Source organism: Rhagoletis zephyria, unplaced genomic scaffold, assembly GCF_001687245.7.
Source record: "Rhagoletis zephyria isolate East Lansing unplaced genomic scaffold, Rhagoletis_zephyria_1.1 Rzeph_scaffold_02997, whole genome shotgun sequence".
Taxonomy (NCBI): domain Eukaryota; kingdom Metazoa; phylum Arthropoda; class Insecta; order Diptera; family Tephritidae; genus Rhagoletis; species Rhagoletis zephyria.
This window is the reverse complement of record NW_016160081.1, coordinates 47,054-60,729: the sequence shown is the minus strand read 5'-3', so window position 1 is coordinate 60,729 and position 13,676 is coordinate 47,054. Positions and strand designations below refer to the sequence as shown.

Genomic DNA, 13,676 nt, shown 5'->3' with positions numbered 1-13,676 from the left:
CAGCTGGGATATTCAAAAAGTTATAGACGAAAATATTTTGGTTTCCCCATAAGGCTAACATTAACATCGAAATGTTTAAAACGTTTTTTCTTGAATTCAGGTTTATCAACTTAGGCGGTTATTACTTATGACCAGAGATATATAGGTAATCTGTGTATTAGTTTTAGAGACGCATATACCCGACTATAAAATTCTACAAAATCGATTGACCATGCGTAGTTTCAAAGATAAAAACTACATGAAAGGGTCAAATACTTAAATACCAAGAAAATCGTATGCATTTAAGTGTATATCCATGTGTATTTGTGTATACAAATATACATACATATGTATTGTATTTATGTACAAAAAATAATTTTCCTTTCTATTTATCTATACCCACTTGGACACCCGNCGGCTGCAATCAATTTGCTGCGCTGCCATTCGGACCGAATCAAGCTGAATTTCGATAGATTTATAGGCAATGCATACAAAAGCGAATGGTGGAGGACCACCGAACGACCGAACGACCACATGGCTGGCACTGGGTGGTTGATTGGATACCTGGCCTAACCGAAATGGCTAACAACAGCATGTCAAAGCAAAGCAAAATAAAAAAAAGAGGAACGATTGAAGTATTCAAATATTTATTGCCTTTCGGTGGTGGTGCAAGGCGTAGCGGTCGTCGCCATAGTGCGAGTGTTATGCCAAAAAGGCATAAGAAGTGAAGTAAAATCTTTTTTGTTGCATTTGTTACGAGGCGAGCGCATGCGCCGCAAACAAGCCAGCGGGCTATATGGTATGAGAAATCAGTCAACACTAACGAAATGGCTGACATGTTGTCAGGTGGTGTTTGCTGCAATCACAACAACAATGACATTTGTTATTTTATGTTTTTTGTTTTGTTGTCTAGATAAAAGGACATCAAACGTTCCAACGCACACGCACACGTTTGGATACATATGTAAATTCACTTGAAAGCGATGGGCGAATAAAAATTAAATATGCCGCAAAAGGATAAAATAAAAATTGAGTAAATTTATAGCCATCTATACCCCCCTTTGTGGTGCGAATATAAACTGCCACAAAGGTAATAAATGTATGCATACATACATACATATGTACATATGTAGATTCATAGGTAGCTGAAGTAGGCTGCAAATAGATGAACTCAAAGCGGGAACGAAAAGAAGCTAGGGTTGTACATATGTATGTGTGTGGATATTAAAGCCTTTGTTGCTTTTAAATTTTATTATTTAAAACTCATGAAATTTATGACATCGTATACAAACAAATGTGTGTACACATTTATGCGGTGTGTGTGTATGAGTAAATGTGCCAAAATATGTAGAATACATCTCCATAGGTGTCCTTAAGGCCGACCGAATTTTTGTAGATTTGGCAGCGCCAAACAGAATTCTTCATAAGCCGGGTTCTTATAGGTTTTCGTACAAATTTTTGTGTCCATTTGTAAACGTATGTGTGTATGTATAAGTGCTATTGGCAGCATTCGAAAAGGTTATGTTGCTTTGATAAGGCAATAAATTTTATTTATTTACGGGCACACATGACAAACGCATTGTTTTGGCTACATATGTATGTAATATCATAATACTATTTACTTATATTTTAACTGCATGCAAGCGCAGTTATATTTTATATACTCGCACATACATACATTTTTGCCTTATTTTGACTGATTTATTACGGTTTTGAGGTTATAAACTTCATGGAAGCAACATAAGGATTGACAGCAGTTGACTAATTTTTAACTGAAAGTTACTCAGTTGGCTGCTCAGTAGGTGATATACATAGATACATAAATATTGCGCCTTACTTGATGTTTAATAAAATGGTAGTTAAGTTGGTTTAATGAATGCAAGGAGCGCAAAAGTTTAGCCATGGAGCCATTAGACTGAAAAATTTGGTTGTAAAAAGTGATGTATGGCTAAATGAGTGGGCTTAAGATTTGTGAGGTTGTTGAAACTGGAGTAATGAGTATACATACATGAGTATGACCCAGGCAGCGTTTTTAATCATTAGCTACTCGAAATCGTGTCGTTTTAGCGAGCAACTATACGCGGAAGATCTCTTTTTCGAGTCATTTGTGACACAACTGGTAAAGAAAAAAGTACCCTACCTTAGTAAGTTATAGAAATCGGTTATCGTGGTCCAAAGTTATGCGGTAACATTCATAAAAAAATATATATACATACGTATTTATTCCGACGAATTGATAACCTCGTACTTTTTTGAAGTCGGTTAAAAACAAATAAAAACAATTCCAAAGCGATAACTTAAGACACGTTCCTTATATGTTGTATTTACCAACAAAATTTAGCTGAGACACTGCTCAGTTTGGAAGTACACACATAGTTAGAAGGCGGGCGAATGGCTTCCACCCATGTATTTGCAATCATGTTGTCCCTGCCAGTTTTATTCCAAATATAAGTTTTAGAGCTATCCGTAGAAGTCAATAATAAGGAATTACGCCAAAAATAAAAAAATAAAATTTCTGAAAAATTAACAAAAATATTCCGTTAATTTTTTATTAACACGCGAAATAATAACGCTAGAAAAAGTCGTAAACAAAAAATGTAGATATGTTTTCGGCCAACAAAAATGTATTGTAGATTTTCTAAAAAATTAACGGTATCGATTTAAATAAAACGGTTCTTTCCAAGATGGCGGCGATGTCACAATACCCTGAGACCCGCAAATCAATTTTTAACATCTCTTTAACCAACTCAACAATAATCAAAACGATTTATGAACCTTACCATAAACGGCCGGAGTTTTGCTAATTTCACTAACTTTCTTGGAATTATTTTTTCTGAAAAAATTAACCACCCATGTGAGTAAATTGAATTTGATGAATTGAGAAAAAATATTCAGCTATCACCACAATCAAACTAAACACACGCCGGGTTTTAAATGAACAGCAAGTTCTACCGTAAAATGTTCGACATTTGTTTAAGTACTTTAAAAAAAGCTTCCCCCTCCAGTTTCTACTCTCCACTCCTATTTACCCATAGAAAATGTTCAACTGTTAATGGGTGTCAATAAACAATAAATTGTTCGATACCACACGCCTCTTAGCCTCAGCTGCGCTAAATATGAAACAGCAATAATTTTCTACAACTTTTCTCCTGAAACCAATTAAACAAAATTTATAATGGGCATTCATTAGCTATTAATGCAACAGATTTTTATTGTTATTACAAGCAACTGTGGCCAAGCGAGAGGAGCTTGCTGTAGGTACATAAAATGGTAAACTTATAAACAACATAAAATTGGACATTGAGTGTAATTGCATATTCATAAGAATAGGAATAATAATTTGACATTTAAATTGACGCTATTGTTGTTAATTATGATAATTTTATAATGGCTTACATTTCAATAATGGAATGGGACATTTGAATAAAGGCTTTTTTGTTTAAGCTATGAATTATGTATAGAGTATTGTTAATGTGCCATAAGGCGTGGCCACTTAAAGTTGATGTTATCTTTCTATATTGATTTTGAAATAGTATTTGAGTTTCAACTTAATTTTTAAGTGTCAGCGTGAAATTTATTTCTCATGCATAGATAAATAAATATACATCTTTTATGAAATTTTTTACATCAAAAACTTATTTCCGAAAAATCGGTAATAACAGATCTGCGATTATTATTTCGTTCTCAGTTCGCACTTACCCTCCAAGGACATACGCAAAAAACGCGACAAAAGCAAGCAACAAAAACACAGGCATACATATATATCTATAATATAGATTTTATATACATATACAGTGAAACCTCGATATAGCGAAGTTGAAGGGGTTGGATAAATGCTTCGTTGTATGAGCAAATTTAGGTATAGTTTCTTTTTGTTATAACGGGACTCTTACCGTCAACATATTCAGAATACGCTATGTAGAGGCTTTTGTGTCGATCCTTCGTTATATAGAGGCTTTCCTTAACATACATATCTGTGTTCGTATGGAAAAGTAGCTTATGTCGAAAGGCTGGCTTTAGTATAAATCGGCATTCGCAGCATACGATTGCGAATGACTCACTGGCGCTGAGCCGTTGAAGAACTTTTGGCAAATAAACGTGCAAGAAGTAGTTCCGATACTAGCAAGTCAATATTCTTATTAAGTCTCATCAAAAAATTCCTTGTCGTTTAAAGAATAAAGGGAATGCCGCATTATACTAAAGCCAGCCTTTCGACATAAGCTACTTTTCCATATGAACACAGATATGTACATATTCGGAAAGTTTTCAGCTATTCTATTCTATACTCAATAAAAAAGTTGCTATATTCAAATTTTCGTTTTATCGAGGCTTCAGTGTATACATAGATATAAATACATGCAAACATACAGACACTATGCGATTATGATGAAGAAATGATTAATTGCCGAAGAATGAGGAGGATGAATGTTTATGATTTTATGAGGAATTCAATTGGAGCGACAGTTGCACATAGGCAGACAGACGAAATGCAAGCAGGCAGACACTGATGGATATGAATGAAGGGCTGACTGCCTGGCTGACTGAATGGATGTACGGATTTCAAGGATTACAGACTGACGAGCAAATGACAAAGATGGGTTGAGTGCGACAACTGGAACTACAAATGAACCTCGATGTAGTGAGCAAGTGGCACAAATGTACATATGTGCATATGTATTTAGGTTTAGATGTGCGTACTTCCGGCATAATGATGGCAAAAAGGACGATGGCTGATGTAAATTAAAAGTCTGGCAAAAGCAATCGCTCTAACTGTGCAGTGCGTACTGTTTACGCAATTCTTGTTGCCTTTTGTAAATGCGTTGCTTCATACATATTCAATTAGCAAGCAAGTGTGTGAGTGAGTGAGTGAGTAACAGAGGTCTCGAATAGACGAAAAAGCACAAAAAAAATAGCCGAGAATGTTGCTTAGCCGAATGATGGTCATGGCTATCATTTGTCTCTCTAACTGCCTCACTGTTTGCTCTATATGCACATGTCACTAAACTGCTTTGTTTGCCAGTGTCCCTGTGCCATTTTGTAAGCGATAGTATGCAAATTGTTGCAAAAACAACAGCAAATAGTTTGTACGCATGCATGCAGCAGCATCCTGGCTATTACCCGGATATAGACAGCTCGGAAATGCAAATTAGCTAATAAGGCAGCGCCAAGTGTGCATAGACTCAAACATGCACATACGCATGGCAAAAACACGATACATAAATGGGATACATGAGAGAATCGGTGAAAAAGAGCACACAGCCGCGGCCAAACACCCACTCCACCTTTTGCCATTTGGAGCGGGTGGCAGCTTATTGCCCACTACTACCAATGCAAGCGGCGGTCGTGTGATGACCCTTCATAATATGGGAAATGATCTTGACAAGAATAATTGCATGTTCGCATAATTAAAACCATTTGTAAGCTCATGCTTACAAAGACATACATACATACATATAAACGGTTGAATGCTCATTTGGCAGCAGTTGTCTTGCTGCATACAAAAAAAAAAACAGTAAATACGCAGTGAAAATAATGATAGCTATATCGACGGTGATTTTATTGTTGCTGATGGTAGTACGCTGAGATTTCGCCTTGTTTTTGCTGTTATTATTAATGACTGTCGGGAGTTGTGTTGATGATATGAATTCTCGAGCACATTTTGAATACTCAAAATGACGGTTGTGCAGCGACCAGACTCAATTGTTGTTACTGTATTATGAAATCGATATTAGTCTTCGAAAGTTTATGACAGATTCATAAAAGTACTCATAACTGCCATGGATTGTGTGCTGGCATTGGGACCCGCCTCATGGAAACTACATCCAGCGAAAATTCTTGAAAAGCGGCAGATATATGTATATTGACTTCCCCCAACAGTGCCAACTCCCGCAAACGGAACAAGGAACTCTATATCGAAGATAATTGCTCAAATTAAGCAGAAGTATTTAAGTTCAGGTCGCAGGTTAGGAACGACATCCTTCGGGATTTATATACCTCAGACCTTCTTCTGTTCGCCCATCCAGCAGCGACAGGTACTCAACATTTTTATTAAAGTAGGAAGTAACAATATTTAAATTTAAAACTAATTCAGGAATGAACTAAATACAATAATAATCTGAATTGGCATGGCGAACGCCTAACGCTGACGAAATTACATGATGAAATTTACCTTAGGGGCAGACGCGCCATCGTCGCCGCCGATTCATTTTGAAGTTGACCACGCCGTCGCCGCCAAGCCTGTCAGCGTAAACCTCTATTTTATAAATTGTCGTAGGTGCTGAAGCTCTCAAAACTTGAGTACTATTGACATGTTTACAACGCCTACGCTTGCTGCAATTTGCAACTGATTTGTCCATGAAGTGGACGCTTACGGGATACTGCAATTATTTGACGCTTCGTTTTGAGGTTTTTTAGAAATCGTAATCATTGGAAACACGTTGCCGTTGTATGTACATTAGGGTGGTCAAAAATAAGTAAAGCCGGAATTTTAATGCGCTCACCCCCTAGGATTGTTCTATATCGAGAAATATATACCCCTATTTTTTATTTTTATATTTGGAACATAGATATATTCATTCATGCTTATAATCTACTTACTTGCAGTGAAAGCGAGGTGGTCTAAATGCCCGATTTAGAACTAATTTAAATAGCGTTTAATTCTAAGGTACTAACAAATTTAAAACATTAAAAAGACCCTTACAAATCCAGGAAACGCCAGCCGCGTTGTCAACACAAGCCCGCGGCACGTGTGCGGCAACATACGATCTCTTCCTATCTCCGGCAACGCTCACCAATCAGCGACATTTTTAAACCGACCAACGCTCACACAATGCTAACAAACAAATTTGACGACAAAAGGATTTGTGTTTAGCGGTATAAAATGCGGCAACAAATGTACATAGAAAAAAGTCGAAATAAAATGCATTGCTGCATTTTAAACTTCACATTCATCAGTTGATGCTGTGGATTTCTACCTACAGTAAGTGCCAAACGTTGGCGGCAATGTCTGCGTGGATTTTTAGATTTTGAGTTTTCAGTGCGCGATTTGGAAAACAACAAACACACAACAACAAAAATAATACAGGGAATTTGTAAAAGTTAGACATGCGACGTGTATTATGGGGCATTAAGAGCATGAAGTGCGCTTTAAAAGTGGCAGTAGCAGCAGCAGCAGCAGCAACCCGCATAATCCCAGGCGTCAGCAAACCCAAAACAAGCAATGTAACCACCAGCAACAACAATCGAAGGAAAACGTAAAATGAAGTAAGTAATAAAATGTACATAAAAGGTTGGCAAATGAAGCGCTCGAAATCGATGTAGACTGGAGTGTGGGCACTTTACCCCAAAGAGGTGGGAGGCATGCATATACAGTGACTCAAACAAATGACCCCGTGCTGATTTTTTTTTTAATATTCGTAATGTTTCTTGAGCTACATTGTTTTATAAAAATACCATCCAAGCTTTAACCAAAACCATATAAATCACAGTTTCCAAATTTATAAAAAATTTGGCAAAATTCATCAAAATTTAAATTTTTTAATCGGAATCTTTAGAAAATTTTTGGGTATGCAGTTTTATAGCCCACACATTTTTTGTAAATTGTACTTGTTAAATAAAATAAAACCGCAAAAGCACTCTCCAAAAAAATTTCTCCAATATCAACGCCCGTTGAAACTTGCATTTCATTAGACTAAAATTGTATGGGCTATAAAACTGCATACCCAAAGATTTTCAAAAAAAAATCAGATTAAAATATTGAAATTTTGATGAAAATTTATTGAATTTTCCTAAATGTTGTTTGAAGTTTGAAACCGTGATTTATATGGTTTCGGCTAAAGCTTGCATGGTATTTTGATAGAAAAATAACCAAAAAGAATTAACTCGAAAAACATTATGAATATTAAAAGAAAACCAACACGCGAGTCACTGTACTTACGTACATACATATGGATGTATGTATGCTTGTGGATGTCTATATTGTGCGGCCGCCATTTTTACACAACTTCTATGTATGTATGTATATATGTGTTTAGGTCTGGGGCGAGTTAACTGTGCTTTGTGTTCGCGGGCTTATTCCCTCGACGAACCCAAAATAAAAAAAAAGTTTTGCAAGCCATACTTCATTCGCTTTATTTTTAACGAAATCCACTCGGATTTGCCTTTCAATAAAAATGCAAATTTTTCAACACCTTCCTACGCATTTGCTGTTCGCTTGCATTTCTTTTTTGTCCTTTATATCAGTTTTTATAATGCTACCTCACCTTTAATGCTTTTGGATTTAGCATTTTTTTATATTTTTTATTTTGTTTTGCAGTGTCCTATCTCCTTTGAATGAGGAAATCCTAGTTTTGTGTAAAGAATTTTGGGTGTCTGTATTGCTACCATTACTATTCTTGCCCATTGCCTATTTTGCCTCTTACTTTCTTTTCCCTTTTTTCCAACCTTCCAATTTTATCTGAATTGTTGTTTATATGTTTGCTAGTCTATTAGTTATTTATTTAGCTTACCTTCACTTGCGATTCGGTCATTCCTAAGGCATAGGCGAGTTTCGCCCGTTCTGGCCCCGCCAGATATTTCGTTTGTTCGAATGTCTTTTCCAGCGCAAATATTTGCTGGCCACTAAAAGTTGGGCGGGTGTGCTTCTTCTTGCCATCCTTATCGTTGCCTTGATGGTGTTGATGTGCCTGTGAGAGACTCGCAGACACTGAAAAAAAGTGGAAGGAAGAGAGAAGGATCGTTTAAAGATAGTTTAATATTTATGTAATATATTTAATATTTAGGGTTAGAACTTTATTACGATCGTAGTATATCCACAATGATTTTCGATAAAATTTACTACGCCTCTCTGATATTCCACTTCATCATTTTCTTTCCTAAAAAGGATCGTCTCCCGTTTTAACTCTTACAGAAGTATACTTTAGAATATTTAACAAAGAGTTAATAACATTTTCGTAATTCCTGATTAGTATTTATGTATCTACATCCATTGTAGTATCCGTATTTATACCCTGACTACAGGGATAAAGAAACGTATTGAATGAAGCCAAAACGTCGAGCTTCGGACACTCAAGAAATTTCTTGTCATATCACTCAATATTATTTTAGGATACTTGCGCCCTAATAACTTACAGCCTGACAGACGCTTGCTAGAAATTGAAGCGCCCTTAAGGAGACTTCCTTCAGAGGAAGTTTTCACTTTGAGATTAGAGACAAAATCTGTACCTACATGAAATAACCATTGTGTCTGATGGTGGTGCTGATTTTCTTATGTTCGTCGATTCTAGGCTATCGAGCTGCCACAACAACAACAAAAACAATAACATTTTGTACTTACAGTCCTACAAGGCGATTCTGGCTAAGATAGTTACAAATATTTTTAAAGACAACTGAAAGATAGTATGCAAGATAGTTTGAAATATTTTGTTTATTCTGGCACGAAAGTCTTTCAAAATAAAGCTCCCTTGCCAACTTTCACGTTGAAAAGGTCTTGTGACAGAACGCATTTTAGCCTGTTCCAAATGGAGATGTGTATCATTTTGCTCACGTTTCTCCAACAATCGCGATGGCCGAGTGGGTAAAGTACTGACGTGCAATTCAAGAGGTCCCAGGTTCGAGTTCTCAGGTAACGCAAATTTTCTTTTTATTTTTTAAATTGAAATTTACATCTCTTTTATTTTCTTTAATTTTTAGACTTTATTGTTAAAACAACGTACATATGTATGTGTCTCTTTTTACTTTCATTTAATTTTTGGAAACATATATTATGTATATTTTTCTTTTTTAATCTAAATTTCAGATTTTATCTATTGTTCTTAAATGGATTTTTCAGAAACTTATTTTATTTTTTCATTTAATTTAATTTAAAAAGCAAACAATATTTTTTTTTTAATTCAATTAAAATTTTGTAAATTTATTTTATATATTTTCCCTATTTTTAATATAAATTTTCCTTTTTAAATTAATTTTCTTTTATTTTTTTTTTATTTCATGCATTTGTTTGAAACTAATTTTATTTTGTTAGTTTAATTTAATTTGTTTAAGTGACGTTTTTTTTTGTGTTTGAAAATCTCCTATCTTTTTGGCTAAGTTTAACTATGTACATACATATGTTGAGTTTACACACAGAATATTAAAATATTTTCAGAACTTTTTCGAGAAAATCACCATATGCCCAGTGGTGTGAATAACTGTAAATATGAATAATTACAAGTATTATTTTATTAATTTTCTATATACATAAAAATCGAATTTATATTTTTAACGAATCTTCATCGCTTATTATAAATTTTTTCGTTTTTTTTTACAAAATAATACATAAAAATATAAAAACCACAAATATTCGTATTTCTCGTTAATAAATTCGAAAGCGACCATTTGCTTGCCAAATCGATTGAAAATCACCGCAAATAAATTACACAAAATTCGCTTACTCTAACCAAAAATAATAATTACACACTAATTAGACATTCAAAGTAAAAAATTACATCTAGCAAATCGAATCAATGCAAATGGAGCCAACTCCTCTAGCCGCCACAATGCCGCACCGAAAACAACTACAGTAACTGTTCATACACACATACATACATACATACATATAATGAGCCCAAAAGTATGCCTCCCGATTGGCTCCACACTGGCACATTTGCACAAAGCGCGCTGGCCATTTAGAGCCGCCCAATGGCCATCAAATTAACAAACGCAAATTGTCCGCAAATTAATTACGTTGTACGCATAGAAAATATACAATAAACTACATGGCAAATAAAATTACAACAAATTACGTATGCCTCGGAATGTTCAAATAAATATGTATCTATATATATATGTATGTGCATAGCAATTTGTTGAAGCGTCCTCTGGCGCCATTTTCATTTTCATGGACAACATGAAAATCAATTAGCCAAACAGGCGACGTACAAATCCTCGCAGCGTGGCAAGAGCACTAAAGCCCAAAGTGACGAGCAGGAGTGCGCAGCAGGTGGTGTAGTGGTAACTCAGTGGTACTATTTATATTCACCCGCACGCCAGCCTGTCAGCCAGCAGTGACTTGTTCACGTTTAAATAAGCCAATAAAATGAGTATAAATAAAACCCCCGTTGTATGTAGATACCTTTGGCATCTCTTGTACTTTCCTCACTTCCGACAAACAAAACGACCAACGAGCCGTGCGACTCCCTGGGGGAGGTAATCATTACAAGTGGGCATAAACGTCGCTCGGCACTACCTTGTTGGCAATGTTGGCAAGTGTGAAAGCGCTCTTGGGCCGCCTTGGTGAGTTGAGTAGGTGTGGAATATGAGTTGGCTATTTTGCTAGCCTTCAAGCAGCGGCGCTAAACCGCACTCATAAAACTGTGACAACGGTGGTTGTCCTATGAACGTTTGATACAGCATTCCTTTCTACTGGTTGGCGCCCCTTTCGTTTAGCTCTCTGGCTTTACCGTTATGCTTTTCTATGCTCTCTGCCTTCGTGCAATTAATGTCACCCCATTATTAAATGATCCCTAATTATGTGAAATGATTTTAGTCAGCAGTAAATGCTGAATATATGTGTTTACGAGTAGTTATTTAAATTTATGTGGGTTGACGGGCGAGCTGGCAAAGATTTTTGTATTTCGCGCACAATTATGTATGTATGTATGTACATACATACATTGTGGAGTTTGAAATATTTAAGGGACTTCAGGTTTTGTTGGCAACATGTTGACGACTAATTTGGGATTGGAATAAAGTAATATACCCTTTAGCTACACAAAACGGCTTCGCTAAAACGAAGTGGTCCCTGCTATCATTCCGTGACATGTAAAGGTAAAACAAAACATGCATAAGAATTAAGGCATTTAAGAAAATAAATGATTGAAAAATGCTGAAATATTGAAAGTTTTTCTTATTTCGCGCCGAACTATATTCTATTTTAGAAAACGGGGCAATATTAAATAACTCCAGGACGAAAAGAGATGAGCTAAATAGATAGAACAGTATTTCAAAGTTATTGACATGGACTTCAGGAAAGGTGGTGTGGTTGGATGAAATAATTACCTTGACCTTTAATATGACCTTCAAAAGTTAAAGTGTTTACATTTTTGTCTCTTTTTGACCTGAAACTAGTATGCAATTAATTTGCTAAAACGCTTTAGATATACAAAAACGGATTTAATTTTTTTTGTAAGGTTGCTAACAGCTAAATGGTAATTATGTTTACTTTCAGTGACCTTAACAAACTCCATGACTTATTTTATTTATTTTTTTTTTTAACTTTTTACTTCATTTTTTTCCTAACGTGCAAACCAATTTGCAGTCGCTTTCCATTTAAGCAGCTAAAACCGCCTATCTTATGACACTCAAAATTTACAGGAGAGCGATAAAACGGTTTTGTTCGGAAGGCATTGCCTTGCTAAGCGGTATTTTCTCCAGCTATTATTTTTCAAATCTGTTTTAAAATCGATTTTACGATTTTTATGCATAAATATCGATGCCTGGCGTTCAGGGTTACCAAATCTCATTTTTGCCACAGCGGCGATTTAGGCAGTTTTGCAACTGGTCGATGAGCGGTTTTGCAAAAACATCGACGATATGTAGATATACTAGATGGCGGTTTTGAGGTCAAATTAATTTATCATTTAATTACACATTTAAAATTAGCTTCAAAAGTAAAATTTCATATTTTTTGGTTTTTTTGATCTTAAAAAAAATTTTGTGTGAAATATTTGAGAAAATGCTATAAAGAATAAAAAAAAATTTAGAATTTGCTTACATACAATTTTTATTTTTATTTTTATTTTTTTTTTTGCTTTTTTTTATTTTACACCGAGAGATTTAACAAACAACAAGAAGCAACGCCATTAACCAAATAAAATTATCGCCAATAATAGTAAAAGTCTCCATTGTCAATTCAACGCCTTTATTCAATGTTTTTTTTTTTTGCAGCCCATCATCCATTAACGTTTCATAAAAATGCCATTAAATTCGTCGTTCGCTGCATTCCCCGCACCATTGCCATTTCCACTTAATTTTCATAATTTTAAAATGGCTGTGTCTCTACGCTCATTAGCATATCACTCTTAAAGGCAATCAAATTCTGGCAACCAGTTTTAACAGCGACTTCCTCTTCAGATTATTCTATAGAACTCACTACCTACTTAGTACCTTGCGTCTTGCGCGCTGTGTATGGCTGCCAAATCAAACTTGTTTTCAACTTTATTGTACGCTGGTTGTTTCTGGCCGCTTTTGAGCAGCCCAGCCTCTTTGTGCTCACTTCTTTCTACCTCAGCGATGATTTTGGTGACAGATACTTACAATCGCATTCTATAGCAACTTCCAGCTTCCATGCCCATATCTACGTATGTATATGTAAATATATACTTCTGGCCCACCACCACGCGTAAATTAGCAGCTGTGCAACGCATTTATAAACAATTAATAAATGCCAAAACAAACGACAAACTTTTTGGTCACATTGCTTTGTTGTTGCCATTGCTGGCAGTGCCGTTGCTTTGCCTGGCTTGGCTTGTTTATATGTATGTACTTCTTTTCCTCACTATCTGCCTAGGCAGCGCGAAATTTCGCATAATCAAATTTATAATGAAATAATGACATTGTTAAAATTTTCGAAAGTTTTTAAGTAGCTTGTAAACAAGGACTTTAAAAGTGTTCACCAACAAACAAATATTGGAAATGTTCTTGCAGTTGAAGGATACATA

The 13,676-nt window shown here is 35.4% G+C and overlaps 1 protein-coding gene across 1 annotated transcript in view; it reads right to left on the bottom strand.

Annotated features, from left to right (window-relative positions):
• Positions 1-13,676, bottom strand: part of HGTX (HGTX homeodomain transcription factor) — a 54,029-nt gene that overhangs the window by 6,341 nt on the left and 34,012 nt on the right. The window contains exon 3 of the mRNA XM_017622968.1: positions 8,487-8,683. Within this exon, the coding sequence (XP_017478457.1) occupies positions 8,487-8,683 (197 nt within the window). The remainder of the gene's footprint in view (positions 1-8,486; positions 8,684-13,676) is intronic.